We start from the raw sequence: 27,866 nt of genomic DNA, 5'->3' as shown, positions 1-27,866 counted from the left end.
TTATAACAAGTTTATTTATGATCTCCAAAAACTGGTAATAACTCAACTGTCCTTGAACTAGTGAGTGGATAAACAAACTTAGCACATCCTGGAATAATCCTCAACAATAAAAATAAACTACTGACACATACATAAAACAGTGTCTATGGGGGCGCCTGGGTGGCTCACTCCTTAAGTGTCTGCTTTCAGCTCAGGTCATGATCCCAGGATCCTGGGGTCAAGCCCCACGTCAGCAGGGAAGCTGCTTCTGCCTCTGCCTGCCGCTCTCTCTATATCAAATAAATAAAATAACATCTTTTTAAAAACAAACAAGAAACACAATGTGTTTCTCAAATGTAGTATGCTAAATGAAAGAAGCCAGAGACAAGGGTACATATACTGTATAATTCTATTTATATGACATTTTGGAAAAGGAACACTTAAAAAACAGAACAGGTCCGTGGTAGCCAGAGACTGAGGGTTAGGGGAGTGGTTGACTATCATTATGGGTTGAATTGCGTCCCCCAAAATTCATATGTTTAAGTCCTGACCCCTCAGTACCTCAGAATGTGACCTTATTTATAAGCAGGGTCATTGCTGGTGTCATTAGCTAAGATGAAGTCACACTGGAGTAGGGTGGGCCCCCAGTCCCAAACAACTGGTGTCCTTATAAAAAGGGGAAGCTGGGACAAAGACATGGACACACCACATGAAGACGAAGGTGAGGACAGAGGGATGCTTCCACATGCCAAGGAACAGCCAAAGACTGCCAACAAATCACCAGAAGCCAGAGGAGAAGCATGGAACAGATTCTCAGATTCTCACTCAGAAAGGGAACCAACACTGCCAACACCTTGAACTTCCAACCTCCAGAACTGTGACAGTAAATTTCTGTTGTGTGATCCAGCCAGTTTGCAGTACCTTGTTATGACAGCTGCAGAAAACTGAAGTAAAAGGGCAGCAGGAGGGAATTTGAGGAGGTGGTGGAACTGTTCTGTGTCTGGAGTGATGGCAGTCACAGGACTACATATGTTTGTCAAAAAGCAATTAATTTTACAGTACGTAAGTAAAGAATTTAGTCTTTAAAGAATTTAAATGTAATAACCAGAAAAATGTGAACAAAATATTTCACTGCTTGGTCTAGTAAATGTACATAGCAAAACATTTTCCTGCATCTTTCAAAATTAAATTCTGGTTCTTCACAAATGCAGTACTCATACAGTTGTTGTCTAAAGACTGCTATCTCTGTTAAGCTAAAAACTAATCTCTTGGGGCGCCTGGGTGGCTCAGTGGGTTAAAGCCTCTGCCTTCAGCTCAGGTCATGATCCCAGGCTCCTGGGATCGAGCCCTGCATCAGGCTCTCCGCTGACCAGGGAACCTGCTTTCCCCTCTCTCTCTCTCTCACTGCCTACCTCTCTGCCTACTTGTGATCTCTGTCTGTCAAATAAATAAATAAAATCTTAGAAAAATTAATCTCTTAAATTAACATTAGATATCCCTGCAGCCAGTGCCCAGGATAGTGTTTCTAGCCCAAAAAATAGTGCCAGATAAAGAGTCTATTAATATTTGTTGGATAAAGGACACATTAAAACTTCTATACAATCACTTTTAATGACAATGTTGGCAGGAAAACACAATACAGAATCAAATCTAGTGTTTCCACTCTCCTAAATTCCTTAAACTTTTTGTCATGGGTAAAAGGTTCAGTTTTTACCATTTTTCCCATTCTTTAAACAAGAAAATGAATTCCTGTGCACACAATTAAGTGAATTCAGTTTTGAAAGCTCATTTTTAGCAAACTAAGTGCCAGGATTATGAATATTATTATTTATAAAGCATTCCATACATGTTATATTAAAGCCATTGAAGAGCTGTTGTATATTGGCACTGCTAATCATGAAATTCATTCAGGTTGTAATGGACAAAAGGTAATTTAATCAATTCTTCAAAAGCATTTCTACGGTGCATCCAGCATGGCTATAGGTATTAGGGGATGATATGAAGGAAGCAAACCTCATGGTTAATGTGCATGAGCCCAAGCCTGCAATCAAAATAAAGCCTATAATCTTGAACAAAACTGGAAACTTAAAATAGTGCAATGGCTGCTATAGATAGAATAGATTATGGGTTTACGGTTTACGCAGCCATTTCAAACTGCATCTGTTAGAAGACCTTATGAAGGACATTCTCAAAGGGAATTTAAGTAAATCATATTTGAAAACACGTATTAATTATTACCTGTCAGTCACTGATACACACACACACACACACACACACACACACACACACACACACGGAAGTAAAGAAGTTAAAAGATTTGTCCATAGTCAACAAGTGGAGATGGAAGAATTCTTTTTTTTTTTTAAGGTTTTATTTTTAAGTAAGTAATCTCTACATCCAATGTGGGCTGGCACTCACAGCATGGAAATCAAGAGTCTCATAATCTGACCCAGGCAGGTAACCCCAAATTGAGGAATTCTTACCCTCATCATTTATCAGAGGCTTGGTTGACTTAACAATTTCCAATTTTAGCCTCCATTTTAGATGGCAATATGACAAATTTTTAAAAAATATTTTATTTATTTGACAGAGAGATAGTGAGCACAAGTAGATAGAGCAGCAGGCAGAGGGAGAGAGAGAAGCAGGCTCTCCGCTGAGCAGGGAGTCCAATGTGGGGCTCGATCCCAGAACCCTGGGATTATGACCTGAGCCAAAGACAGCCACTTGACAGACTGAGCCACACCTAGGCGCCCCTCTACTATGACAAGTTTAAATGACTCTCTGATCAGTAAAACTTTACCGTGTCTTAAGATATTAAAAGCTTTGGGCATCTGGGTGGCCCAGTTGGTTAAGTGTCTGCCCTTGACTCAGGTCATGATCCAGGGGTCCTGAGATCAAGCCCCATGTTGGACTCTCTGATAGCAGAGAGTCTGCTTCTCCTTCTGCCCTTCCCCTGCTTGTACTCTTTCTCTCTCGCAAATAAAAAAATAAAATCTTTTAATAAAATTGAATGAATGAATGAATATAAATAAATAAACAAATAGATAGATAGATAGATAGATAGATAGATAGATAGATAAGTAAAATCTTGGGTGCCTGGGTGGCTCAGCCACCCTGGATAAACATCAGACTCTTGATTTTGACTTAGGTCATGATCTCAGGGTCCTAAGATCAAGCCCATGTCGAGCCTGCTTAAGAATCTTTCTCTCCCTCTCCCTTTGCCCCTTCCCACCCAATAAAAAAAAAGATATAAAATATTTCTAGAGAATCCATCCATCTTGATTCTCCAGATAATGTAAAGACTACTAAAAAGTCCATAATCCTTTTAATTATGAAATATCTCCTGGGTTAATATCGTTGATATGTTAGGTTGGTAAATTATCATTAACTTGCCTGATTCTAATTCTCTGTAGCAAAGAAAAATGCTAAACCAAACTCCACTAAATGCTACGTCATCAAATGCTAATTTCAACATTTTAAAAGCAAAAGTTGAGAACGGCACCCAAGGAAAATTGCATTCCTGATGCCCTCTAGTGGATGTAGATGGTTTTGAGTATCACTTGCCAAGTCTTCGTGAAACCTGCCACAGAGGAAGGAGACATTCCTTCTCCTTATGTTCAGTCCTCTCTCCTTTTTCCTCCTTTATTCTCTGGTCCTGTCCAGGTTCCCAAGATGTACTAATGATGTCATTTAGTTTTAAAACGAATTAACACTTACTGTTCTCTTACTTACAGAAACAGGTGTTTAGTTACAAAAACAACCACGCCCATTCATGTACAAACTGGCAGCCAGAGATTGTATGTACCCCCCCAGGCCTGAATGGCTGTCTAATACTTTACAGAAAAAGCTTATCCATATTTACTTTATGAGCATATCACTAGTTCTGAGAAATGCTTGACAAGGAAGGGATGATTCCTAGTTGAATATGTTTGGGAAACTCCCATGATGCACATGAGCAGTAAAGAAACCTCTAATTTTTATAGTCAGGGAACTCTTCTTTCTTTTCATCTATTATCTATTAACATCCTACTCAGTGGGAAACATTCTGGGAAATACCGTCTTAGAATACTGTGCTTGAAGACTTAAGTCTTACTACAGTTTTGGGCTTTTTTTAAAAGATTTTATTTATTTGACAGAGAGAGAAAGAGCACAAGCAGAAGGAGAAGCAGGCTCCCCACTGAGCAAGGAGCCTGATGTGGGACTTGATCTCAGGACGCTGGGATCATGACCTGAGCCAAAGGCAGATTCTTAGCCAAATGAGCCACTCAGGCATCCCATTATTACAGTTCTTATCAATCTAAGAAGAAATATTCCATCCTGGTACATCTAGAGTCATGTACTTAAATTACCACCAAACATTTTATTGAGTATAATTTGCTTTAAAATAGTTCACCACGGGTGTGTGGGTGGCTCAGTTGGTTAAGGGTCCAGCTTTTCTTTTTTTTTTTTTTTTTAAGATTTATTTATCTTGAGAGATATCAAAAAAGAGAACGTACAAGCACGGGGAGCTGCAAGCAGAGGGGAGGGGGAAGCAGACTCCTCACTGAGGAGGAAACCCAATGCGGAGCTTGATCTCAGGACCTACGATCATGACTTGAGCCAAAGGCAGACGCTTAGCCAACAGAGCCCCCCAGGCGTCCCATAAGCACCCAACTCTTGACTTCCACTCAGGTCATGATCTTGGGGTCATGGGATGGACCCCTGTGACAGCTCTGCATTCAACAGAGAGTCTGCTTGAGATTCTCTCTCTCCTTCTCCCCTTCTCACTGTTGTCTCTAAATAATCTTAAAAAGAAAGAAAATAGCTTACCAAAGGGTGATAAATAAATTAATTCATTTTAACCACCTAGGAGTAGCTAAAAAACATCTGAGGTACCTAACCCAGGGGTAGTTATTTAGCCATTGAATATCTTGTCAGCCCATAATCCAAAAATGGCTATCCAAACCTTTCAAATATCAGCAGCCTCACTTAGCATGGGAGAGTATTACCAACATAAAGGTGATGTAAGTGATTCAAGATATGTGTAATGGCTAGAAATACTAAGTATGTACAAGTTCTTCCACAATTACATGGAAAGGGTATAAGAATCTAAATAGGCCAGTAATCCATACCCCCGGGAGTGACAATCTCCGCTTAGGACAAAAATTCAGTCCTGGTTCAGGCCACTTAAGGATCAAGGAATTCTGTCACTGACTCCAATCTGAAGATTAGCTGAATCTTGCCACTCATCATCACATCTGAACTGAGTGAACATTTCTGCCAAAAAAGCAGGGAACTAGAACTTCTCCAAGCATCTAAGAATGAAGCTTATAGCAGCCTTATGAATGTGCAGTATTTGTACACGTAGCAGAATTCATTGTAATGCACCAGTCAACAAATAGCCTGAGAGGAAGGAAACCCTAAGCTAATATGAACACATATTAGTGTGCCTGGAATGGACTCAGTTTATGTCTGTTTGTCCCACTGTGATTTTTTTTTTTTAAGATTTATTTATTTGACAGACATCACAAGTAGGCAGAGAGGCAGGCAGAGAGAGAGAGAGGATGAAGCAGGCTCCCCACTGAGCAGTGAGCCCGATGCAGGGCTCGAACCCAGGACCCTGAGACCATGAGCTGAGCCGAAGGCAGAGGCTTTAACCCACTCAGCCACCCAGGTGCCCCTGTCCCACTGTGATTATTAATAGCGCCTCCTTTCAATCTCAAATTATCTCATTTTGGGTAAAGACTTACGTGGTCATCCTACCTATAATCTCTAGCAGAGACTACAAATACCTGCCCAAAAGAATCCAGTTACTGTGAAGAGCAAAACTGGAAACACCCAAAACTAGTAAGATCTGGTACTTATGATCAACAGCCAAGAAATAATAAAGTGACAGGCAAGCTGGGATTGAATGTTACCCGCAGCACCACTGTTCACTTTAATTGAGCAAACAGCTATTGTAAACTCAATTTTTCTTTCAATATCCTTAAGTAGAAAATTAATCTTTGAACAATTTGTCATATGTTAGGGGTATATGTTTAAAATGCTGGCCTAGTCACTTAGAACTTTTGAAGAAGAATAATTTCTATGATGTGACCAAAAACTATATAGAAACAAACTTAATAAAAATCTGCATCCAGACACAGTGCTTCTCAGGGTCCCAAAGGCCATGTTTCCAAAAGTGTAGTGTACAGGTCCCCTCTTCAGCGTCAGGAGGGCTTGTTAAAACCACTAGATTTAAAAACAACAAACAAATAAACATCAACAACAAGAACAAGATTCCATATTCAAACCAGACCAACAAAATTGATCTAAGCAGGTAGACCACCAATCTCTGGGGAAGTATCCTCTGGAGTTACATTTCTAGTAGTAAACAATTAGGACCACACACTTTGCAAATCACTGCCCTATTGAGTCCTAAAGCCTGGAATATTCCAGAAGATGCTTCAGCTCCTGGTTAACTGCAATGTGGATGTCAGAATACTAAACTTTTTATGGTCTATGTCCATACCCAAAGATATGCTGGTAAATGTCTATCAAATTACAGCGGGGGTGGGGGGGACTTTTAAAGCAGATATAAAGTCTTCATAGCACACAACTGACAAATAATAAAAAGGGCAATATTCTATATTGCAAATTTCATATAGCCTAGTGATCCTTACATAGGGCCCTTGTTGAGTTTTGCCAAGCTCTTGGACAACCAACCTATCTTGCAATTAACAAATGAAAATAATCCAGTATGACCCTTGATTGAGATTTTTGTTTATGTGAAGGGGGAAGAAAAACATGAGAAGATATGCTAATCCTCACCTGATGATATGCTAATCCTCACCTGATGATATGCTAATCCTCACCTGATGTTGTACATCAATAACTTGAGCAACTTCTTTGCTGATCTCGCCAAATAGTTCTCAGATCCTGGAGGAATAATTCTTCAAGTATTTGTGCTATTTGTAATTTAACAGCTACCTTCATGTAACACTTTTGAACTTAATCTGCATTATTAACATTTTCTCCACTGCTTTCAAGATCTAGAGTAAACAGCAAAAATCAATACATCAAGCCCTAATATGTAGTATTTGATGCCCCTGGGGTAAATATTCCACTATGGGCAGTTCCAATTGCCAATACAAGACGTCACTGAATGCAGAGTTGGAGACAGTAGCACAAGACCCAACAGTGTGGGCGCCTGGGTGGCTCAGTGGGTTAAGCCGCTGCCTTCGGCTCAGGTCATGATCTCGGGGTCCTGGGATCGAGTCCCGCATTGGGCTCTCTGCTCAGCGGGGAGCCTGCTTCTCTCTCTCTCTCTCTCTCTCTCTGCCTACTTGTGATCTCTGTCAAATAGATAAATAAAATATTAAAAAAAAAAAAAAAGACCCAACAGTGCAAGCAGCAGTGTCAGAGAAGTACGCAACCCTGCTATTAACAAGAGCTGTTTTGCGCCGTTTTGAATCTTCAGTGTTTTTGAATGAGGTCTTTTGAGCTTTCCTCAATTTCGTGCAGTTCCCCCTATAGGGTTGCTGGGATGCAAAGTAGAACAAACTAAGGCAGCCCCAGCAGGGACGGGGTCTGCTCCACTGGCTCCAGACTTGGGCAAGCCTGGCTCCCTCCAGCCCACACCATAGCCTGTCCTCCTCTTGCAATTACAGAGGCCTCCCTCGGAAATGCCTCCTCCTCATCCTTTATATGCCATGTACCAAGGTTCTGTAGTAAAATTAGATGTGCCTCTCCCAGCTAAATGTCCCTTCTCTGGTTAAAAAGTTATTTTGAAATCAGACTTTCTAATCAACAGATAGTAATAGTCTTCAAAGGATAATCCTCCTGGAATGTTTACTGAAGCAAGACATTCTGTTTAAATGCAAAAGAGAACATTTCATTTTTTGCCTTTCACAAAAACATCTAATTCTCAGATGTGTCCCTTTCTGCCACCAAGTACAGAATAATTAATTCAATCACCAAGGAAGGAAGAAATGTTGAAGTTAAGAAAGCAGACTTCTAGCACAGCTTACAAATCAAAGGAGAAACACTGGGGAGAAAGGGGAAAACGACATGCAATCTCGTTTCTTGAGGCCAAATAATCCTGGGAAGGAGTAATAGAATATTACCAAACAGTGTTGACCCTAAGCAAAAGTCTGTAACAGGCTAAGTTTTTCTTTGGCCCATTCAGCCCCTTGACCCCATTTCTGCTCCTCCTGCAAGCACCCCTCATCTCCCCTCTAAGCAAAGTGTTTGGGTCCCATTCCAAGTAAAGCCTTGCTCTCACAAGGTGCTTATACTTGTGAAGTATTACTGATTATAGTAGGTTACTGATTACAGTAGGTTATCAGGGTTTTAACAGGTATTTGCATTTTAATGGAGTCTTCTGGAAATCAGGCTTAGGGGTATGAATCTTAAATGGAAAAATCTCAGTTGAGATTGAAAGTTCTTTCAAGACACCACAAGATTGAAAATACTCAATGCTCTTCTAAGTAGCCAATTTGTAAGATTACTCCTGTTAGCAGGCATTTCCTTAACTGCCTGATGAATGGGCCCTGTCCCTTGTTGCTCCACAAAACCCCACTACAAAGCCTGTCTTTAGAGCTCTGTCACATCACGTGTTGAGTGCTTTTACAGTAAGGGGAGAGACTTGCTTGTTTCAGAGTGACTTCAGATGGCCCTTAAACCCTGAGTTCTCTTGTCGTCTCTCCACAATTCCTTCTGGATTCCTGTCTTCCCCACCTCCACTCTCTACAAGGGCTTGTAAGTACATGCTTGAGGCAGCTTGTTGGCATTCAGTGCTAAACTCTCTATTTACAGATAATTTGAAGTTAGTAGTATTCTGTCTAGTCATGCCAATAGTATGAGTTAGGTGTAGCTTTACTTGCGCTTGGTGATTTGTATATTTAATTGCAGATGTATGGAATGATTAAGATTTTGGTAAACACCATGATCCTAGAGCCACCTGGAAAATAAACTCTCTGGTTTTGTCTGAAAATATCTTTGTTTCATTTCATTCTTAAAAGGTATATTTCCTGAGTTTAGAATTCTGGTCTAGCAGCTCGTTTCTTTCAATGCTTTAAAGATACCACCCCCAAACCCCATTTTCTGGTTTCCATGATTTTTGACAAGAAGTCTGCTTATCAGTTGTGCTACCACTTGTCTTCTGTATTCAAGACTATATCCCTTTTTAAAGTTCCCAAGAGTTTCACTATGTGGCCTCCAATACAGTTTCTTTATATTTATGTTGTTGGGATTTACTATGCGAATCTGTAACTTGATGTCGTCTTGGAAAATCCTCAGAAATCCCCTTCAAATACCACCTCTGCCCCTACCCTCTCTCTCCTCTTTCTGGGACTCCAAATAAACATAAAACTTTTTCACTGAAACCAGAAGGTCCTTTATCTTCTTGTGACTATTTTTCCAAACTTTTGTCCTCTTGCTTCAGCGTACCTGATTTCTCCTGACCCGTATTTCTTGTTTCAGAGCGCATCAAATGTAAGGGTCTGCCTCTCAGCTGCTTCTTCCTAAGTAGATTAAACACTCCCAAGGCAAAGTAGCCCCAAATGGTGGTTTCTTCTCTCTAGACTTCCTTCTCCTAGATTCTGGTCCACTAATAACAGACTATATTGTTAACATTTTGTTTTTAGTAAGCTGTTTTCTTCTCTCTTATTTAGACTCTCTACTTTTCTTCGGCTGGAAGCTAAATCACCTGGTCTACCATCCGCAGCAGCACCATCTGCCATGTGGTTATTTTCAACAGTTCAGTAAGCATGATCTTCCTTTTTCCCAGGATATAAAACAATTATCCAAATTTGTAACGGGGCATCAGACATGACACATCTGAAGACAAAATTCATTTGCTTGTGTAAAACATAGCCACTGAGGACTGTAGGAACAAAAACTGTACTTCATGTTTGGAAACAAAGTTTTCTCAGGAAATTGGCTTGGCCTGCTATAAATTAATATGGTTGGCATTCGTTTTAAATAAAGATTATGTTAAGTCCTTTGAATTAAATAATTCTAATAAATCTATACAGTGAATAGCATGTCTTTATTCTATTTACATTTGTTATAAATATAATACATTTCTGAAAAGCTTATTTTTAATTAACTTGAGTAGATTTATATTTTAAACAGATCAACTCAATTGTTAAAGTTACATAATAAAGAATATGATAATTTAAATGACAAAAAATTTTCATATTGTGAAATAGTGCACCCTATGCTGAGATGAATGAAGGGAAAAAAAGTCAAACTCCTTTCAAAACTATATTCAAAGCATCAGAAAAAATTTTTTTCTTTTTACAAAGTTATGTATAAGCCATAGGAACCACCAGATACTGAAGTATGAAGACTCTATAACCAAAGGTCAAAACTGATTTTAGAGAATTGTGTGAAGCAAGACAGGAAAACTTGTATTTAACACTCTACAGAACTTCACAGTAAAGCTGGAATTTACAGACTAATGGCTTAACAGGAGTATTGCCAACAAGGCCTTTCCTTCCTCGGAATCATCTGGTAATATTCATATACCATCAGTAAGTTGTAACAGCAGACTTAGACACTGATTTTTAAGACAGGGCTTAATAAGGTGCGTGGAAATGTTGAAACTCTGTATTATGAGCATGTAAATTATTACCAGGGTTCAAAGAAATACAAAAAAAGAATGTAAGATTCTCAGTCCAGCGTGCTTTGCATCATCAACACATTGACAAGCCGAAAGTATTTTGCAGCGATCCGAAACCAACCTCCATAACAAGTTAGGTATTTCAAATACTGCTGTTAAAACCCATTCAGTAAGATCAAACTGATTCTTGTGGATTTCAGTACAAATGTGCACGTTGTCACACATTATTAATGATGATCAGGGCAGGCATGGAGTTTTGCTGACTTGTTTCAAACACTGTAACTTGGTCCGATAACTTGGCAAATACCCTAGGCGTTCCAAGGTTATAAACACCTGTATGCACAAAGCATGCTTTCAGCTGCAAACTGTGAATCTCCTGGCTTTTAAGCTGAAGTTTGTATTGTGTTTGTCCAAGCCATGTAAATGATCCATGGATTTCCAATGCTTCTGGACTATGTGGGGGAAAAAAAATGGTAAGTTGGAGGGGTTTTTTTATAAAATTTTTCCCAAAGTCCCAGTAACACAACCCTTTCATCTAGAGACTCTACTTCTAGAAACTATTTCATGAAGCCAACTCTTTACTAATAATGACAATAATGGCAATAGGTAGTATTACTGTTGCTATAATAACCAACATTTGTTAACCCTTACTATGTTCCAGGCACAAATGTTATCTCAGTTAATGCTCACAACAGCGGCTAGTAAATGATGGAATCTGATTTCAAACCTCATCTTTTAACCAACTGGTTATTCATAACTAAAAATAGTTTGTATATGGGAATGCTAATAATACTGAAACTGTTTATAATGCTGAAAAATGGAAAGCAACCCAGTATCTACCAATAAGGCATTAGTTAATTTTTGACACACATAATCAATCATACACAGAACACGTCTGGATTCCGGAGAGCTGCCCCAGATCCTATTTGGGGTTTTATACAGTAATAGTTTGTATACATTTCACATTATTTTTCTAAAAATCCAAAAATTTTTGAAGTCCAAAAAACGTCTAGGCCTTGAGATATCAGATATGGGAATATGGACCCTGTATTTTTTTTTGTTAAGTATTAGTTCATAATTCCAAAAAGAAATTTCTTTTAAAAACTTCCATTGCAAACTTGCTGATTTTCAATTTTAGAGTTCTTTATCACCAACAGCTTTCATAAAAATTTTTGTCTCTGATAAAACAATTTGCTTCTTTTGGAAATTGCCTGCATTCCTGTCACTATTGTAATGCTGAGACAATCCTTTGTAACTCCTCTGTAACATTTGTGTTATGGCAAACACAAATCCAGGGCACACCTGAGTAAACTTTTTCTATCCGTGTTAGATCATTATGTGCATAAGGATATACTATATTGTACTAAATGTACTAATCATTACCTTGTTGTTTTATGCCGAAGATCAACTATTACATCAACATCAGCCTTAGAACAGTTGGACAGTAAAAGGGTGACTGGTACTAAACAAAGGCTGTGGAAGGAAAATAGATACATTAAGCTGTGCATTTTCTTTTTTAAATAAACTTTCTTGGAAATAACACAAATACCTAAAAAGCTCCTTAAAAACATTAAGATTCAAGTAAGGCAAAAAACTGAGTTCCAAAATCAATCAAGACACATTATTTGTGTAAATAAGAAGGAAAACGTATTCCTAAAATACCTGAATGCTAAGTATCAGAATATATAAATCCACAAAACCATTTTGTTTCCATTTATTAGTGCAACTCTTAAAAAATAACCAAAGTTATTTCTCAGTGGTTACTTCTCAAAATGAAAGACAAAAGTTTATAAATAATCTCAACTAGGAAAGAGCAATGAAGAAAAAAATAAATCATGAAAATACCAACAACTAATCCTGTTTTAGGTTTCTTGAAAATTACTTTATCTTGAGAACTTGGCCTTGACTGACATTTGCTTTTCTACCAAATCTGAATGAAAGCCACCATGTTTTGCAGAATGTGAAAATTATTTCTATACAACCAATTATGAGGAAATCCTTTTTAAGTGGACACATTTACAGGTAATCCAGTTTCTGACATTGCTTTATAATTAATAAACTACTAAAGCCTTATTAAGCATAGAAGAGACAGTGACAGAAGAGGACATATAAACAGACTGGTATAAATTTAAAATCAAGAGCATAATAAATGAACATATAACCTAGGCATAAATGAGGCCTGGTTACATACTATTATTAATACTTTATAAAGAATATAGTAAAAAAATGAAATATAGCAACCTTATAAGTTCATGCAAAATAACTTTAAAATTCTGAGTGTATTTAATGCTTTCAGAAATTTTATAACCTCTTTTGAGAAATATTTTCCAAACAATACTGCAAATAACAGACTTCCCTCAATCAAAAAGCTCAGATAATTTCAAAAAAAGCATATTCTTCAGTTGTGCTGGTGCTGTGCCCTTACCTCCCCCACAAACTTCTCACAAGGAAAGGAGGGCAATAAAGTCTGCTGAGTAGGCTTCCAGTCTTAAGTACCTCCTTAAGTTAAATCCAATTGCTTAATTTATAACACAAAGCAAAACCTTAGGAACTTCTGGCATTCTGTTCCCATTTGATCCTCAAATGTCAAATTCTCTATGCCTTATCTAAATGTCTCTAGGAATGTGAACATCTAGGTATTTCCTAGCCCCAAACCAAAGTCATTATCTTAATTCCTTCTCTTCCTCCACTCACTGTTTCAGTGGATAGCACCCCCAATCTATCCCAGCAAACCTTAGGGATCATAATACATACTTCTTAACTGGGAATGGGAGCTACTGCCTCACTATCCCCACTTCCAATTTTCTTTTATTCTTCACAAATTCCCATCAATTCTTTCTCCCATACAACTCTGAAAGCTAGTTACTTCACCTGATTTTCTTGTCCTTACAAGTTCATGGCTGTTGTTTACTACAACAGCCTCTGAATTAGCACCCTGATGTAAGCCATTCTTCACATGGACTGTGTCTCATATCTGACCTGTGCTTCCCACCTGAACATGGACCAGAATCAGCTGGTGGGCGTGTTAAAAAAAGAAAAAAAAAAAAAAAAGACTAAGGGCCCCATTCCCAGTTTGGGTTCGGCAGGTCTGGGGTGCGGCTCAAGGATTGGCATTTTAACAAGTTCCCAGATAATGCTGAGGCTGCTGGTCTGAAACCACATTTTTAAAAATCACTTTATTCGACAGACTTTCAAAAGCGCTAATCTGATGAGCCACACACAGTACCTAGAAACCAAACTGCTGACAACTATCCCCGCCCCCCCAGATTTAGCATTACTAAAGCCATGGGTTCTACAGTTAGACTACAGTTTAAATATTAGCTCAACAATTCTGTATCTCGGTTTTTTCAAGTGTAAACTAGGAACAATAACTGCACCTACTTCTTGGGCTCATTATGGTGATTAGGTAAGATCAAACATGCTAAGTGCTGAGAATAATGCCTACCACGTGTTCAAAAATTCCACAAACAACATCTAACACGACTTCTTACTCTGAAAGCTATGGCAGCTAAACCCAGTATGGTTCACATCTTTATCATCTCTGGTCACATTGTCTTCCTCATATTCTTATTCCTGTCCAGTCTGTATACTACTGCTGTCATCAAACCTCCTACTGTCCCATTCCATCCCACAGGTCTGTATTACATGAAGCATACTCCTCCAAGTCCTCAATCTCTTCTTTTTAGGCTTCTGTATCTTACTTTAACTGAAATTTGGCTGAGTCCACAGCTTCCTCTATAGCCCTCTTGACAACAGATGCTGTTCTTCCACCATCCCCACATCTCTGGTCAGAACATATCATTAACGTAGTTCTCAGTGCCACTTCCTGATGATTTCTTCCTCCTATCTCCTCTGTCAAAACACCCATTTTTTGGTCATAAACTTCTCCACGGTTTTTCATTTTTTATGTCCTCATACTGACATACTAAAACCAGCAACAGTAACTCAGCACAGCAGATTCTTTGGGGGAAGAGGAAAGGATGAATATTTTGAAGTATTTGAGGGAAACACTGCTTCACTTCACGTTCATGTCATGCGTCTGTGAAGCAGGAGCGTACCACTTAGATGAGAAACACTGCTCTAGGCTTCTCTTCTGTATCAGCTCTTGGCTTCAATTATTAAAAGCTTCGGCATGAATTTGCTTTCCTCTTTTTAATCCCAAGTCTTGTCATCATGTGGACAACTTTATCGTCTAAGTAGACCACTCATTCAACATCTTCTCCAAGTTAGTATATTCAAAACTCAGCCATCTACCTTCCAAGGCCATGCTGTGATTTTTTTTTTTAGCCACCTAAAATAGCCACCTCTGAAATAATACTCTGTCATTCCACTCTCTAACAACTATCTCCCATCTCTCCAGCTCTCTCACTCAATTAGACTTCTATTCTTAGTGTCAAAGTGATGACCAATGACTTTGGCACTCTATTTCAGTGTTTCTCAACTTCAGTTACTGTGGCGTAACTACTGTTTAGCAGGTATTCACTCCCCTCACCCTTCCCACTGGGGGACTGTGGATCCTCCTTGTTGATTGTGAAGGTGAAGCTAACTGGCCAATGGAATATTAATGTCTTTGATGCAAACAGAAGCCTTAAATGTGCTCTCACAATATGGTTCACATTTGTACTCAAGAAATGCCAGGAGAAGAACATATCCAAGGAGCTGCTGCCCACTTGGACTAAACCCAAAATATATATAGTACAGACATGAACCCAACCAACCCACAGCTTAAAGATGAGCTTCAAGCCAAATAGTAGCTGACCCGCAGATCCATGAGTGTAAGAATGCCTTGCAGGCTATCCAATTCTGGAAAGGTTTGTTATGAAGCATTACTGTGGCAACAATGACTGATATGGAGATGCACAGTGCTATCATCTGAGGACTTTAAGAAAATAAGATGCCTGGGTTCCACTGCCAGAGATTCTGACTGAGCTGGCATTGAGCACTGGGATTTTCTAAAAATTCCCCAGGTAATTCTAATGTGCAGCCCGGGTTGGAAAAAACTGTACTTTTTATCCTTTTCTAACCTGTCTTGTTTTCACATACTTCCATACAGTTATTATTTAACTCTGATGTTTTATTTTTAATCCATTACTCTACTTTAGCTTGATCATCTAGGTGGTATGCCCCTTCCTCACAGGCATGTAAGATGAATGGGAGGTGAAGTGATGATCAAATCTGTCCTGCTCCACATACTTCCCTGCACTGTCTAGCTTCTATGATTCTTTTTAACCCCAATAGAATCATGTGGAAAACTACTAAATGCCCTTGCCGCTAAAGCGCAGCCAGTGTATTAACCGCTAAGGTTAAAAAGAAGCACTGTGGAATCTAAGATATTTAGGAAGTACGTGAAGCAGGATGGGTCCAATGAACAAGAGACAAAGTAGAACAATGGGTTAAAATGAAACATCAGGGAATCAAAACTGCTCATGAAAGTTCATGAAGTCAAGACAAATTCAACAGAGATAAAAAATAAAATTTTTTTTTCTCAACTATGGCTGCACTTTAGAGCAACATTAAGACCTGAACAAAAAGGATTTTATAAATAACTTAAAATGGTTAAAATTTTTAAAAATCTGGCAACAGTGTTGGTAAAGGTATGGAGCAAAGGGAATTCCCATATACTGCTAGTGAGATGTGCAAGTTGGTTAAACTATTTTGGAAGAATTCCTAGATAAGTATGACCCCCCCCCCCCGCAAAAAAAGGCAAGCACATGTATACCAGGAGATTATACATAAGATTATTCACAGTCGAATCCAAAATAGCTCAAATAGGGAAATAATCCAAAAGTCCATCAATAGTAGAGTAGATAAATAGATAAATTGTTCCGGCACGTTCAAACATTCATAAGGCAATGAAAATTTTATTGCTTCATGCAATAGTTGACAATTACTAACATATTATTTAATGAAAGAAGCCAGACATAAAAAGAAAATGCTCCAGAATTCCATTTATATAAGAAGTTCAAAAAATGCCCTAAGCAAATCAAAATATAGTTTTATATTTGGTTGGAAAAATTATAAAGAGAAACAAAGTGATTACCAATATTGGGGGCACATGGGATAGAAACTGGGAGGGAATACACAGGGGGCTTCTATGATGCTAGCAATATTCTATTTCCTCAACAGAAGTGGTTATTTTGGTGTTAACTTTGTGGGGGAAAAAAAAATCACCAGGGCCATACATGTTGTTTTTGAACACTTATCTGTGTGTTAACCTTAACAAAGAAAGGGTTTAAAAGTGGTTAACACCATTTAAGTTACTTTTTAAATATGCCCGATGTTAATGCTGTCAAGGTCTTAATTTTGCCCAGCTATCTGTGTGTCCTTAGCCAGCTTCTTCTCACTCTTCTCAGAAGTTACCCTAAATAAATTTCACTTCTCAAAAATGTTCTTTCCTTTATTCTCTTATCACCTACATTACTTTGAGTAGCTAACCTTGCTCCTAGAAATACTCCCTAAAATGGAAGCACTCCATCATGTGTGAACTGTTAAAATTTTCTCCCTAATTTCTTCTCTCCTTGTTTCAAAAGTATGGAAGTCCCTTCTGCAGTTCAGAGCTAATCCCATCATTCTTTGGTATATCTTTCCATCTATTAAGGATTCTGTTATTCTCCCTGTATCCCATCATTTCCTTTAAGACCATAAACATAACCATATCTTACTATTAAGAAAACAATATTGAGTGGCTATTCCCAGACCCCTGTTCATAGCCCTGCTTCCTGAGTGGTCCACACTAGTAGAATACACTTACTTACCTCCTAATCTCTCCTCAATCTATTATACCCTGATTCCATTCCCATTATATAGTCACATTCTTCTAAAAAACCACTAATAACCTCTTCATTGTCATATCCAGTAAATCATTTTTTCATCCATTCACTACTTGACATTTCTGCAGCATTTTAAACAGTTAAACCATTTTTCTTTCCTTGAACTGTTCTCACTCAGCTTTTGAGTGAGAACTTTCTCCTCATTGGTCTTTTCTTCCTAATTACTTCTTAACTCGTCTTCTTTGTGGATTCCTTTTTCTTCAGCTTTTCTCTCAGATGTCATTGTTCTGCAGGTCACTGTTCTCTTTTTGTTCTATCTCACACCATCCCCACCCTTATCCAAAATTCATACCTTCAATTATCACTTAAAAGTCTTGTTCTAATAGACATCTCTCCATCTTTTCTTATACCTCCAAACTAGCAGCTTTTTGAAGTGTCATCTGACTTAGGACTTCTTGTTTTTAGAACCTTAAGTTTACATAATCAAGCTACTTACCAAGACTGCAAATACAGATGCCCCTTGAAGAACACAGGGGTTAGGGATGCCGACCTCCACACAGTCAAAAATCTGTGTACACCTTCAGACTACCCAGAAATTTCTAATAGCCTACTCCTGACTCAAAGCCTTACCAATAACATAAACTGTCGATTAACACATATTTGCTATGTTATGTGAATTACATATTTTTATGATAAAGTGAGCTGGAGAAGGGAAAACGTTAAGAAAATCCTTAAGAGAAAATACATTTACAACACTGTATTTATCAAAAAAGATCATGTACAAGTAGACCTACAAAGTTTAAACTACATTGTTCAAGGGTCAACTGAACATGATTCTCCAAGAAGTTTAGCACTTAGCACTTAATAAATCTTAGTAATGTTGTCTAAATTTGAACTGTTTGACAAGTCTATACTCTAGTCATTTCTTACATTTAATTTGTATCTAAAACAAAACCAAAATGATAAAATACTTTTTCTTGGTTTTGACTTACTAATAAACCTGCTCACCTAGAGGAAACATTCAGCAACTGAGGTGTCGAAGGCAATATCCACCTTTAACCACAGCTGCAACATACAGTAATCATAGTAAAAGGTAATTTATATAAGAGCAATTTCCACAGACTCAGTATTATTCTGAATTTCTTCTTCAATACTGGAGTTAATGCCCTTGTTAAATAAGTGTGAACGTGTGTGTGCACACGGGCACTGCAGAAAAATTTTAAAATAAACCTCAGACCTTTTTTGATGAAATGGATGATTAAATGATTCTGGATAGTGAAGACTTGTTTTAATGAGATTAGAAAGCTGCTCTACTGATGGTCTTAAAGGAACTGTAGTGTTTTCTGGCCTGAAAAATTTTAATAGTTCCATTTCTGGTGGCTCCTGAGAAAAGAAAAAAATATATTTCACAATAAAAACACTGTCTTGTTAAAATATAACATATACAAACAAAAGAAGTTAAAACCAGTTGAGATAAAGGAAAGCACGAACAATACTTTTTTCTGCTCTTATTTACACTAACAGAATCATCTGTGATAGAACTATTTATTATGTGTAGTTAGATCTGAGTTCTGGCAACTTTATGTATTAGCTCTGTGATCTTGGATAAGGTATTTACTACTTTAAGACTGAAGTTCCTTACTTGTAAAAAGGGGTTCATAATTTCAAAATCTGTTGTCGTTCTCATTTGGTAAAATTCCTTATTACTTAGTACGTAAGCCACAGACACTGAATTGTATAGTACTTGCTTTAATTGTTGAAGAACTAAAATTGCCTTAAAACTTCATTTTGAAAATAGATTGCTGTGTTTTATAGATTATAGTACTTCATCTGTAATAACTGAAAGTTAACATGCATGTAAAAGTCTCAATATAGCCAGTGTCAGGCACACCATAAACATTTCAGTATCATTATCACCTAAATGAAAACAGAGAATATCGCCCCCTTTCTACTATTATTATCTTTTTTAAGCTTTTTTTCTCCATTTTTCTTTACCATCCAGGAAAATTTTGATTTTTAATTTCTTGCTAGCCTTCTTGGGATTTTTGACCTGCACTAGGGATTGGCTACCTATAGCCCACGGGCCAAATCCAGCCTGCTTCCTGTTTTCGTAAAGAAAGTTTTATATCCATTTGTTTATATACTGTCTATGGTTGCTTTTGAACTCCAACAACAGAGATGAGTAATTAAGACAAAGACCTTCTGGCCAGCATAGCCTAAAATATTATCATCTGGCTACTGACAGAAAAAGTTTGCTGATTTCTGATGTATATAGCTGTGTCTACGGCCATACCACCCTGAACGCGCCCGATCTCGTCTGATGTATACAGCTGTAAAAGCAAGAACTAAATTTGCTTTTGATTCAGAAGTCAGAGAAAAGTAACTAAACGTTTACTTTGGAAGAAAGAAAAGAAGAAAAGCAGAACTTCTGGGGAACAAGTTATGTTCTATTTCTTGATCTGGGTTCTGGTTATACTGGAGTGTTCTTTGATTTGTGAAATTCAGAGCTATTCAACTATTCTGTATTTATCTTACACTTTAACAGAATGTTTAAAAAATGCATTCTTGTTTAAAATACTCTAAACATAAAAAAATAAGCTGTTGTTTGAGACTTCTAAACTATACTAAATAAATTTCCATATACCCCTTAGCAGTGAAAAACACATGAACAATGGCCACAGAAGATTATCAAAGACCTGAGCTAATTTACTGAGAGAATAAAGTTTCCCCCTCTCCCAGCTTAAAAGTAGCAAAAGTATTTTCACAACCAGTGATAAATATTTGTCCAGTAATCTGACAGTAAGGATCTGATTCATACCTTATGACAGTTCCACCACAAGACAGGCAAGGAGTAAAGAACTATTATCTTTGTCTTATAAGTGAGTAGTAAGTTATGTAAGTAATTTGGTCATCAATCTGAAAGTCTTTGGGCTCCAAATTTATTATTCACAGTATTATGAAACTGCTTTATCTCCCAAGCTCAGTTAATCATATAAAGAGAATAAAAAATATTTCAAAGGTGAAATACAGAGAAATGACATACCATTCATGGTATATAAAATGACAATATAACAAGAATAAATTTTATAGAAATCACTTTTTCATTTTCTAAATGCTAACTCTGCCAATGTTTAAGATGTTCCAAATTATCAGAAGTTATGTAACATACATATATGACTAAAACTTGAGACTTCTGTATTAATCAAAGGTGAAGAAATAATTTTTTATTTAAGAAATAGATTTGGGGTTAAATTTGATATCTTCATTAAAACTAATGTAATATTACCATTTGTAACCATTGAAGTAAAAACTGATTCAAGTTGGAGAACTGCCAATGGATGCTAAAACTAGTGGACCCAGGTTTGATAGGAAACCAGACATTTACAAAGGTCCAAATTATCTCCCCACAAATTACCTATTAGAAAAGGAAAGGAAAAACAGTAACTATACTGCAGAAAAATATGGGGATACCACCTTAATCAAATGATCCATCACTGATAACGAAACAAATTAATAGTAGGCGCTTTTTGATATAATACACTGACAAGGACATAACATCAATTCTGTAGTATTCCTGCCAAAAAATGTATAATCTTAATCTAATCATGAGGAGACACAAGAAAAACTCAAAAAGTCATTATTCTAATATTAAAATAAATAGCCCATGCTCTTCAAAAACGTCAATGACAAAATGACAGATCAAGGCTCAGAAACTGTCCCAGATTAAAAAAGGCTAAAGATATGATAAGTAAAGGTTAATACATGATCCTGGACTAGATCATGGGTAGGAAAAAAAAAATTGTCAAGCATATATATGATATCTGAATATGGACTACATGTGAGTGCAAACTTCCTGAATTTAATAATAGTGTCTGTGATTATGTAAGAATTATCCTTATTTTTCAGAATACTCAGTGAAGTAAACAGGGGTAAAGAAGGCTGTCTGCAATTTACTTGGGAGTAATTACTTGGGGATGATTAAGAAAAAGAAAAATCAGTGTGTACATAAATAGAGAAAAAATGATAAAGCCAAGAAGGTAAAATGCTAACCACTGATGAACCGTAGTGAAAAGCAGAAGAGTCCTTTATACTACTCTTGCAGCCTTTCTGCAAGTTTGAAAATTATTCCAAAATAAAAGTTTTCAAAATAATGAGAAAGCTTGAAATTGAGATCCAAAACTCATAAATACAATATGAGGTCACTGTTCAAATTACTGGATGTGCTTAAAGTTTGTTCATATATACTATGAGAACTTTTTGGTAAAAGGAATTAGTATCTCATGAGAAATCAGAAATCACTGTATTAAACACTATTACCAGCTGCTGCACCACTCCTCGGGGCATCCTTTACATTTATGTTTTGCCCTCCCTGGAGTTCTGCAGTAGTATCAGCATGTTTCCCTTCTTCTCAAGCAAATTATCTTTTTGCAACTATGAATTCTAGATTCAATACAGAATATTTATTAGAAACCTCAAGATCACAAGTGCATCTTAATACCCTTACGAGATGCTAATAAATTTTAATTTATGCCCAATTCTCCTTTTTAGTGTTCTGCCACCAACCCCACCACTCAAATTTCAATATAAAAACCTGATCAAACCAGACCCCTTCAAAAACCCAAAAACCAATCAAACAAAAAACTCCACAATTCACAAGATGACCCAAAGAAAACTCTTATTACCTGTTTCTGAGGACATGAAAAGGCTTCTTTTCCTATAGTGTGAAGAATAACATGATGCTGACCTTCCAAAATAAGCTGCTTACTATCTTCCACTACATAAGCCTAAACATACAAAGCACAAAAATGTTAACTTTCTTGGCAGTAACCTCAAAAGGAATGAATGCAGTATTTGATAGAAGGTAGAAATATTATAGCTACTTAACAATTATCAACACCATGGCTGTGTCAGAATTTCTACTTTTGTATATTCAATCAATAAAGAATCTATCAAAATCCGTTTTTGCCTCAATGTAACACAGTTGGCCTCAATATGTAAGGGATACATCTTAAGATGTTTTTAAATTTATTCTAATAGAGCTCTTAAACTAGTCCAAAAAACAGTGCTAGAACACAAGCCTTTTTGTTACTGGACTGCCAATATATATAGGCAAAACATTTTTTCTCAGTCTTGCTTCTGAAATGCTTCAGGGTTTATCACCTAGTAGAACAAAATCAGTGAGTACAGTCATAAATCTTCTAAGTGGAAACGTCACACCCTTGGATATCTTAAACATAAGTACATACATTTAAAAAAAAAAAAAGGTTGATTTCATCTATATCAAAACACTGGGCCCAGCATATAACTCATCACTGTCTTGAATGCTTCTGTCCCAGAGAAAATGTTATATGTATATGGCTTTGATATACTGTTATCATCACATTATGCAAATGCAAAGGCTTAAAAACCTTTTGACAAGCTCAATTTTTTTTACTATCAGATTCAACAGACAAAATCTCTCAGGCAAAATGCTATAGAAGTTTTAAAAGTTTTCATTTCATATTTTCAATTTGTGTACTTATTTAATCATGGCTAGTTTTGCCACCTGCAGACCACACTTGGAATAGTGCTGCATGAAGACACAGGACAGCCTGGACCTGCTCAGTGCGCATTAACACACAGCACAGCAATGCTGGAGTTAAACACCTGCTGGGGTAGGCCTTTAGTGGAGAGGATGAATACTAAAGGGTAAGGTCTGAGACATATCCTGTTTTTTCCAGTGATCTCATGGAATTGAACAAAAATCACCCAAAGCCTTGTCGAATTCTCTAATGCCTTCTCCTCTGCTTAACATTTTAATACAAACCTTTATATTTTGTTAAGACTGGTCGGGAATTGTTCTGTACCCCTTTTCCAGTTATTTTTCATAAAAATATTATCTGACCTCTCTATTTTTCTTCTACATCCTATTTTATTGAAAGACAACCATGCTTCCTGTTTCCTACTCCACAACTTAAATGACTTTTTAAGTTTCCTTTCATGTAGTGTGTCATTTTTGCAATATCTAGGGACCTCACTAAAGAAAATCTACCACTTTCTCAAATGAGATTTGATAACCCTATCTTAGATACTATTCACTACCAATTTAATATCCTATTCTTTATTCTATTCAAACTTTCATTTTCTGGCCAAGGAGCAACATAATCTTAGCATTCTTCTTCATGTAATCAGCAATAATTGTAGTAGTAGGCTGCTATTCAGGGCTGTTTTTCCCCCCAGCCAAAGTAACTGTGGTGTACAGATACATTACTCAAAATCTTGCCTCGGAAATATTACAAATTGTTACATGACAGAAATCTGGGGAGTGCAGCCAGATATCCCAAGGATCTAGTATACATTTAATGAGGGGTTCGTTTACATTAAGGAGCAGTATCGCTGAGCCTGAAAATAGAAGCTTCTTGATTTCTAAGCTTTAAGAACACTTAATTTCAAGCTAAAAATGTTTTTTTAGTAATAAATACCTAATAATTTTTAATAAATACCTTTTTAATAATAAATACCTTTTTAATAATTAATAAATACCTAAATCAATGAAAGTATCAATTTGTTTAAGCAGTTTTATCAAAACTCATGCAAAAAGAAAAAGAAAAAAAACTCACACCAGCTTGGTTTAAAAAAATATTTATTAGAAAATGTATGATATAATTAAAAAGAACAGAATATCTGAACCAATTTAAAAATACGTGTATTGATCATCTACTATGGGAGTATCTCTACGTGAGTCCTTGTTTCAGACACCAGGAAATCAAACCCTTCCACACTGTTCAGGTAACTATCCTTGGACAAGACCCTTAATTTCACTGTAGAATTGTCTTTTAAAAAGTAATACATAATTACACATTACATGTAACGTAATTTATATATAATTACAAATTCTTATAATATATGCATAAAATACAAAAGGGTGCACTGTGAAAAACAAGCCTCCTTTGTATTATAGTAAGTAACTTCAAGGAAGACTAATGGCTAAACCATCTCAATCTGGTCTGCCATGTGTGGATCTTATCTGGATACGATTTTTAAAACTTAAAATATTTTCAAATACTCTGGAAAAACTGAAAGCAAACCCAACAAATAGATAATAATTCAGAATTATTGTTAATTTAGTTGGGTGAGATAAAAATACTCTGGGGTTATTGTTAAATAAGAGAGTCCTCATCTGCTAGAAGTAAATATGGAAGCACTTACAGATAAAATATTATGTTATTTAAAAAAATACTACAGCAAAAAATAAAGGAAGGTAAAAATAAAAGAAAACAAAGGAGAGGGACTAATGGAATAGATGAAAAATGAAGAGCAACATATTAGTGACCATGGAGCCCGAGTAATGGGTATCTGAATGTTCACAGCTCTATTTTTCCTTTTTTTGGTGTTTGAAAATGCCCATAATAAGGAGTTTAATAATGATACCTGTTGTCATGGAGCTTATCATATCTACAATATTTTCAGTACCACTAAGAAGTAACAATAACAAAAAAGGAAGTTATCTAATTTGAATGAATTCTTTTCTAAGTAAAAAAGTCATTATAGGGTGGGGGTGGCACCTGGGTGGCTCAGTAGGTTAAGCTTCTGCCTTTGGCTCAGGTCATGGTCTTAAGGTCCTGGGATGGAGCCCCAAATCAGGCTCCCCAATCAGTGGTGAGTCTGCTTCTCCCTCTCCCTCTGCCCTTCCTCCTGCGTGTGCATGTGCACTCTCTCTCTCTCTCTCAAATAAATAAAACCTTAAAAAAAAGATTTAAAAAGTCATTATGGGGGTGAGGGGATGGGTGAGCCTGGTGGTGGGTATTAAGGAGGGCATGTACTACATGGAGTACACTGGGTGTTATATGTAAACAATGAATCTTGGAACACTACATCAAAAACTAATGATGTACTTACTGTATGGTGACTAACATAGCACCATAAAAAATTTTTTAAAAAAGTAATTATGGAACTGCTAAAAAAAAAAAAAAAAAAGGTATAAAATAAATACTAAAACTGAAAATTTTATGCAAATATAAATAACGGTTTACATTTGTTCTTTAGCTTAAGGCTCAAGTATCTACAAAGCAAGGCTTCTGAAATAACTTTATAACACATACCTTCCATAATACGACAATATTCAAATCCACCTCACTGCACTTCTGAATTAATCTCACAGCATCCTCTACTGACTGTTTTTCTGCATGCACAGATGGCTGGGCTTGTGATTTCTTCAATTCAGAAGATAAACTTCGATAAAAGAAGTCTGCACATGGACTTGCTGAACTTATTATCTGTTAAGAGAAAAATCACTTATCTACATAAATGTTTTCAACTAAATATACCCTGCCAAAATGTAACTTCTTTCTATATTTCTATATTAACTAAAAAAGGCTTATTCAATAATTTCTTGTCAATGTGTCAGTACCGGGAGGCTGTAAAACACACTGAGACAGTTAAACACCTAAAATATTTGGTACAAATTACCCTGAATCTTAAAATTGCTATCTCAAAATAATTAAACTATACTGCCATGACATTAGTCCAAGTATCGAGGGAAGGTAATGAATAGTTCTAAGAAAATGAATAAAAAATAAATTGCTGAAAAGTATTATTCTTTGTACTACTAAAATAACAAATATCTCATTCAAATACTTAGAATATTAGACAACATCTAACAAAACAGAATGCAAATGTAATTGCTGTATCTTAATATGGCTTTTATACTTGAAGGGAGAGAACATGAAAAAAGAATTTTTAAAAAATTTTAAATGGAATTGGAACTACAGGGATTTCCTTTAACGGAATATTGTTTCATAGTAAAATCTCTATACTTATGATTCCCCGCATTATAGGCTATGTTGTATAAATGTTAAGTTTCAAGTTAATTATTAAATAAAAATATGCAAGTTTTTGCCTTTAAGAGTGAACTATTTTCTGGTAAACAATTGTTCCAATAGGTTTCTCATTAACCTATAATGCTTTGTGAGTTCTATTTACTCAACCAGATTTATCAATAGGGAAAATGTCTTTGTTTCTGCTTTCTTCAACAATACTACACAAAATTACTTGACAACAAATACAGTAAAAATTACAATCTTAATATAATTTAAGGGCCTTGATTTGTCTCTAACGATTTTAAGTTTCAAAAAGAAATGAACAGAACAAACAACTGAAATCATGAAATCTAAATTCAATCATTCAAGAGGCACAATGTGGCTTCATTTGGAAATTACTGGGCTTTTGGTACTCTGAGATATTTCTAAATAACTATTTCTTCAAGTAGTCAAAAGACAGCCACAAAGAATGTGTGAGATGAAGGCAAATGTTAAGAGAAATACGAAAGTGTAAGAATGTCTAGGATTATCAAAGAAAAAAATACAAAGAAGAAACAGTAACTGAGTCAGTAGCAATAATAACAGTAACAGGGCACAACTACATGGAATTTTATACCCTTGGTCCAATGTTTCTCAAAACAGATCACCAGATCACCTCTTCCGATTATCTTCAGAGCTGGCTGAAAATGCACATTCCCAAACCACCCAAGATGTAATGAACCACAGTTTTAGAGTTGGGGAGGCAAAGCCCTCATTTTTACAAAATTTCCTAGATCAAAAATAGGGTCTACAGGCTGATAACTTCAACATTACCTAGGAACTTATAACAATTTATTATACGTATTTTTTAAGTAAACTCTGTGCCCAATGTGGGCTGAAATTCATGACCCCAAGATCAAGAATCATATGCTTCACTGACTGCATGAGCCAGGTGCCCCACCATCTACAATTCAGACCCTCAGATCCCACCCCAGGCCAACTGAATTAGAATCTGCATTTTAACAAGAACCCCAAATGACTCATACGCACAGTCTCTAAAAGTTTGAAAACCACTGCTCTAGGTGATTCTTACAAATAATTAAGTGGGACTATCACTGTCCTAGACGACATATTTAAAATCCCTCAGAATTTTTTATTTGGATGTCAGAACCATTTGAAACACCAAAATCTACATGATTATCATCTTTATATTCCACTCTGACCACTTTCCCTCATAAATAGGTTCCCTTGTATAATCCGGTTTCATTTTTAATCCCAAGGATTATATTTTTTACCTGTGATATTCTCAAAAGGAAGTTAGTTTTAAATAATTAAAATGGTATAATCCATATAGCATCTCCGCTCTGTTTTAGAACACAAAGGTAAGTTGTAAATCTGAACAAAGCTGACATGTTCATCCACAAAAGATTCTGTGGATTACAAAAGCAATAGTTTTGCCAAAATAGTGAGAGATTCTAAAACTGTGACTTTTAAAATCAAATGCTATTGTGCTTATTTGCATACCTGTTCATTTCCAAAGATGATATCTGCAAAGATATATTTTTCTGAGAACTGTGTGGCAACTAAAAAACAGGAAAACAAACTAATCAATATCATTGTCATGAAATATAAAATGACCCTTAGGAAAGTGTAAAAATAAACTGAATTTACCTTCTTTTTCCCTACATCGTACTGCCTTGAAGCAAAATTTTCCCTTCTCTCTACTAGCAAGTTTGGCATCTAGAAAGAAAATAA

At 36.4% G+C, this 27,866-nt stretch overlaps 1 protein-coding gene and 1 long non-coding RNA gene across 3 annotated transcripts in view; both read right to left on the bottom strand.

The window, feature by feature from the left end:
• Window positions 1-6,110: 6,110 nt before the first annotated feature.
• LOC309847833 lies at window positions 6,111-7,254 on the bottom strand. Its single transcript, XR_014302662.1, has 2 exons — window positions 6,813-7,254; window positions 6,111-6,768 (listed from the first exon to the last, which is right to left on the bottom strand). It is a non-coding gene; the product is annotated as an uncharacterized lncRNA (long non-coding RNA).
• A 2,715-nt stretch (window positions 7,255-9,969) lies between these two features.
• TRAPPC8 (trafficking protein particle complex subunit 8) overlaps window positions 9,970-27,866 on the bottom strand; it is a 75,229-nt gene continuing 57,332 nt past the window's right edge. For both annotated transcript variants that reach the window (XM_082699588.1, XM_082699587.1), the window contains exons 23-29: window positions 27,783-27,851; window positions 27,636-27,694; window positions 25,416-25,589; window positions 22,017-22,118; window positions 18,572-18,717; window positions 11,948-12,037; window positions 9,970-11,016 (exon numbers count right to left, since the gene is read on the bottom strand). In XM_082699588.1, the coding sequence (XP_082555714.1) occupies window positions 10,782-11,016; window positions 11,948-12,037; window positions 18,572-18,717; window positions 22,017-22,118; window positions 25,416-25,589; window positions 27,636-27,694; window positions 27,783-27,851 (875 nt within the window). In that variant the 3' untranslated portion in view covers window positions 9,970-10,781. The remainder of the gene's footprint in view (window positions 11,017-11,947; window positions 12,038-18,571; window positions 18,718-22,016; window positions 22,119-25,415; window positions 25,590-27,635; window positions 27,695-27,782; window positions 27,852-27,866) is intronic.

Source organism: Mustela nivalis (assembly GCF_964662115.1).
Source record: "Mustela nivalis genome assembly, chromosome: 14".
Lineage (NCBI taxonomy): Eukaryota > Metazoa > Chordata > Mammalia > Carnivora > Mustelidae > Mustela > Mustela nivalis.
The sequence above is the reverse complement of the archived record's forward strand: the minus strand, read 5'-3'. Positions and strand labels throughout refer to the sequence as shown.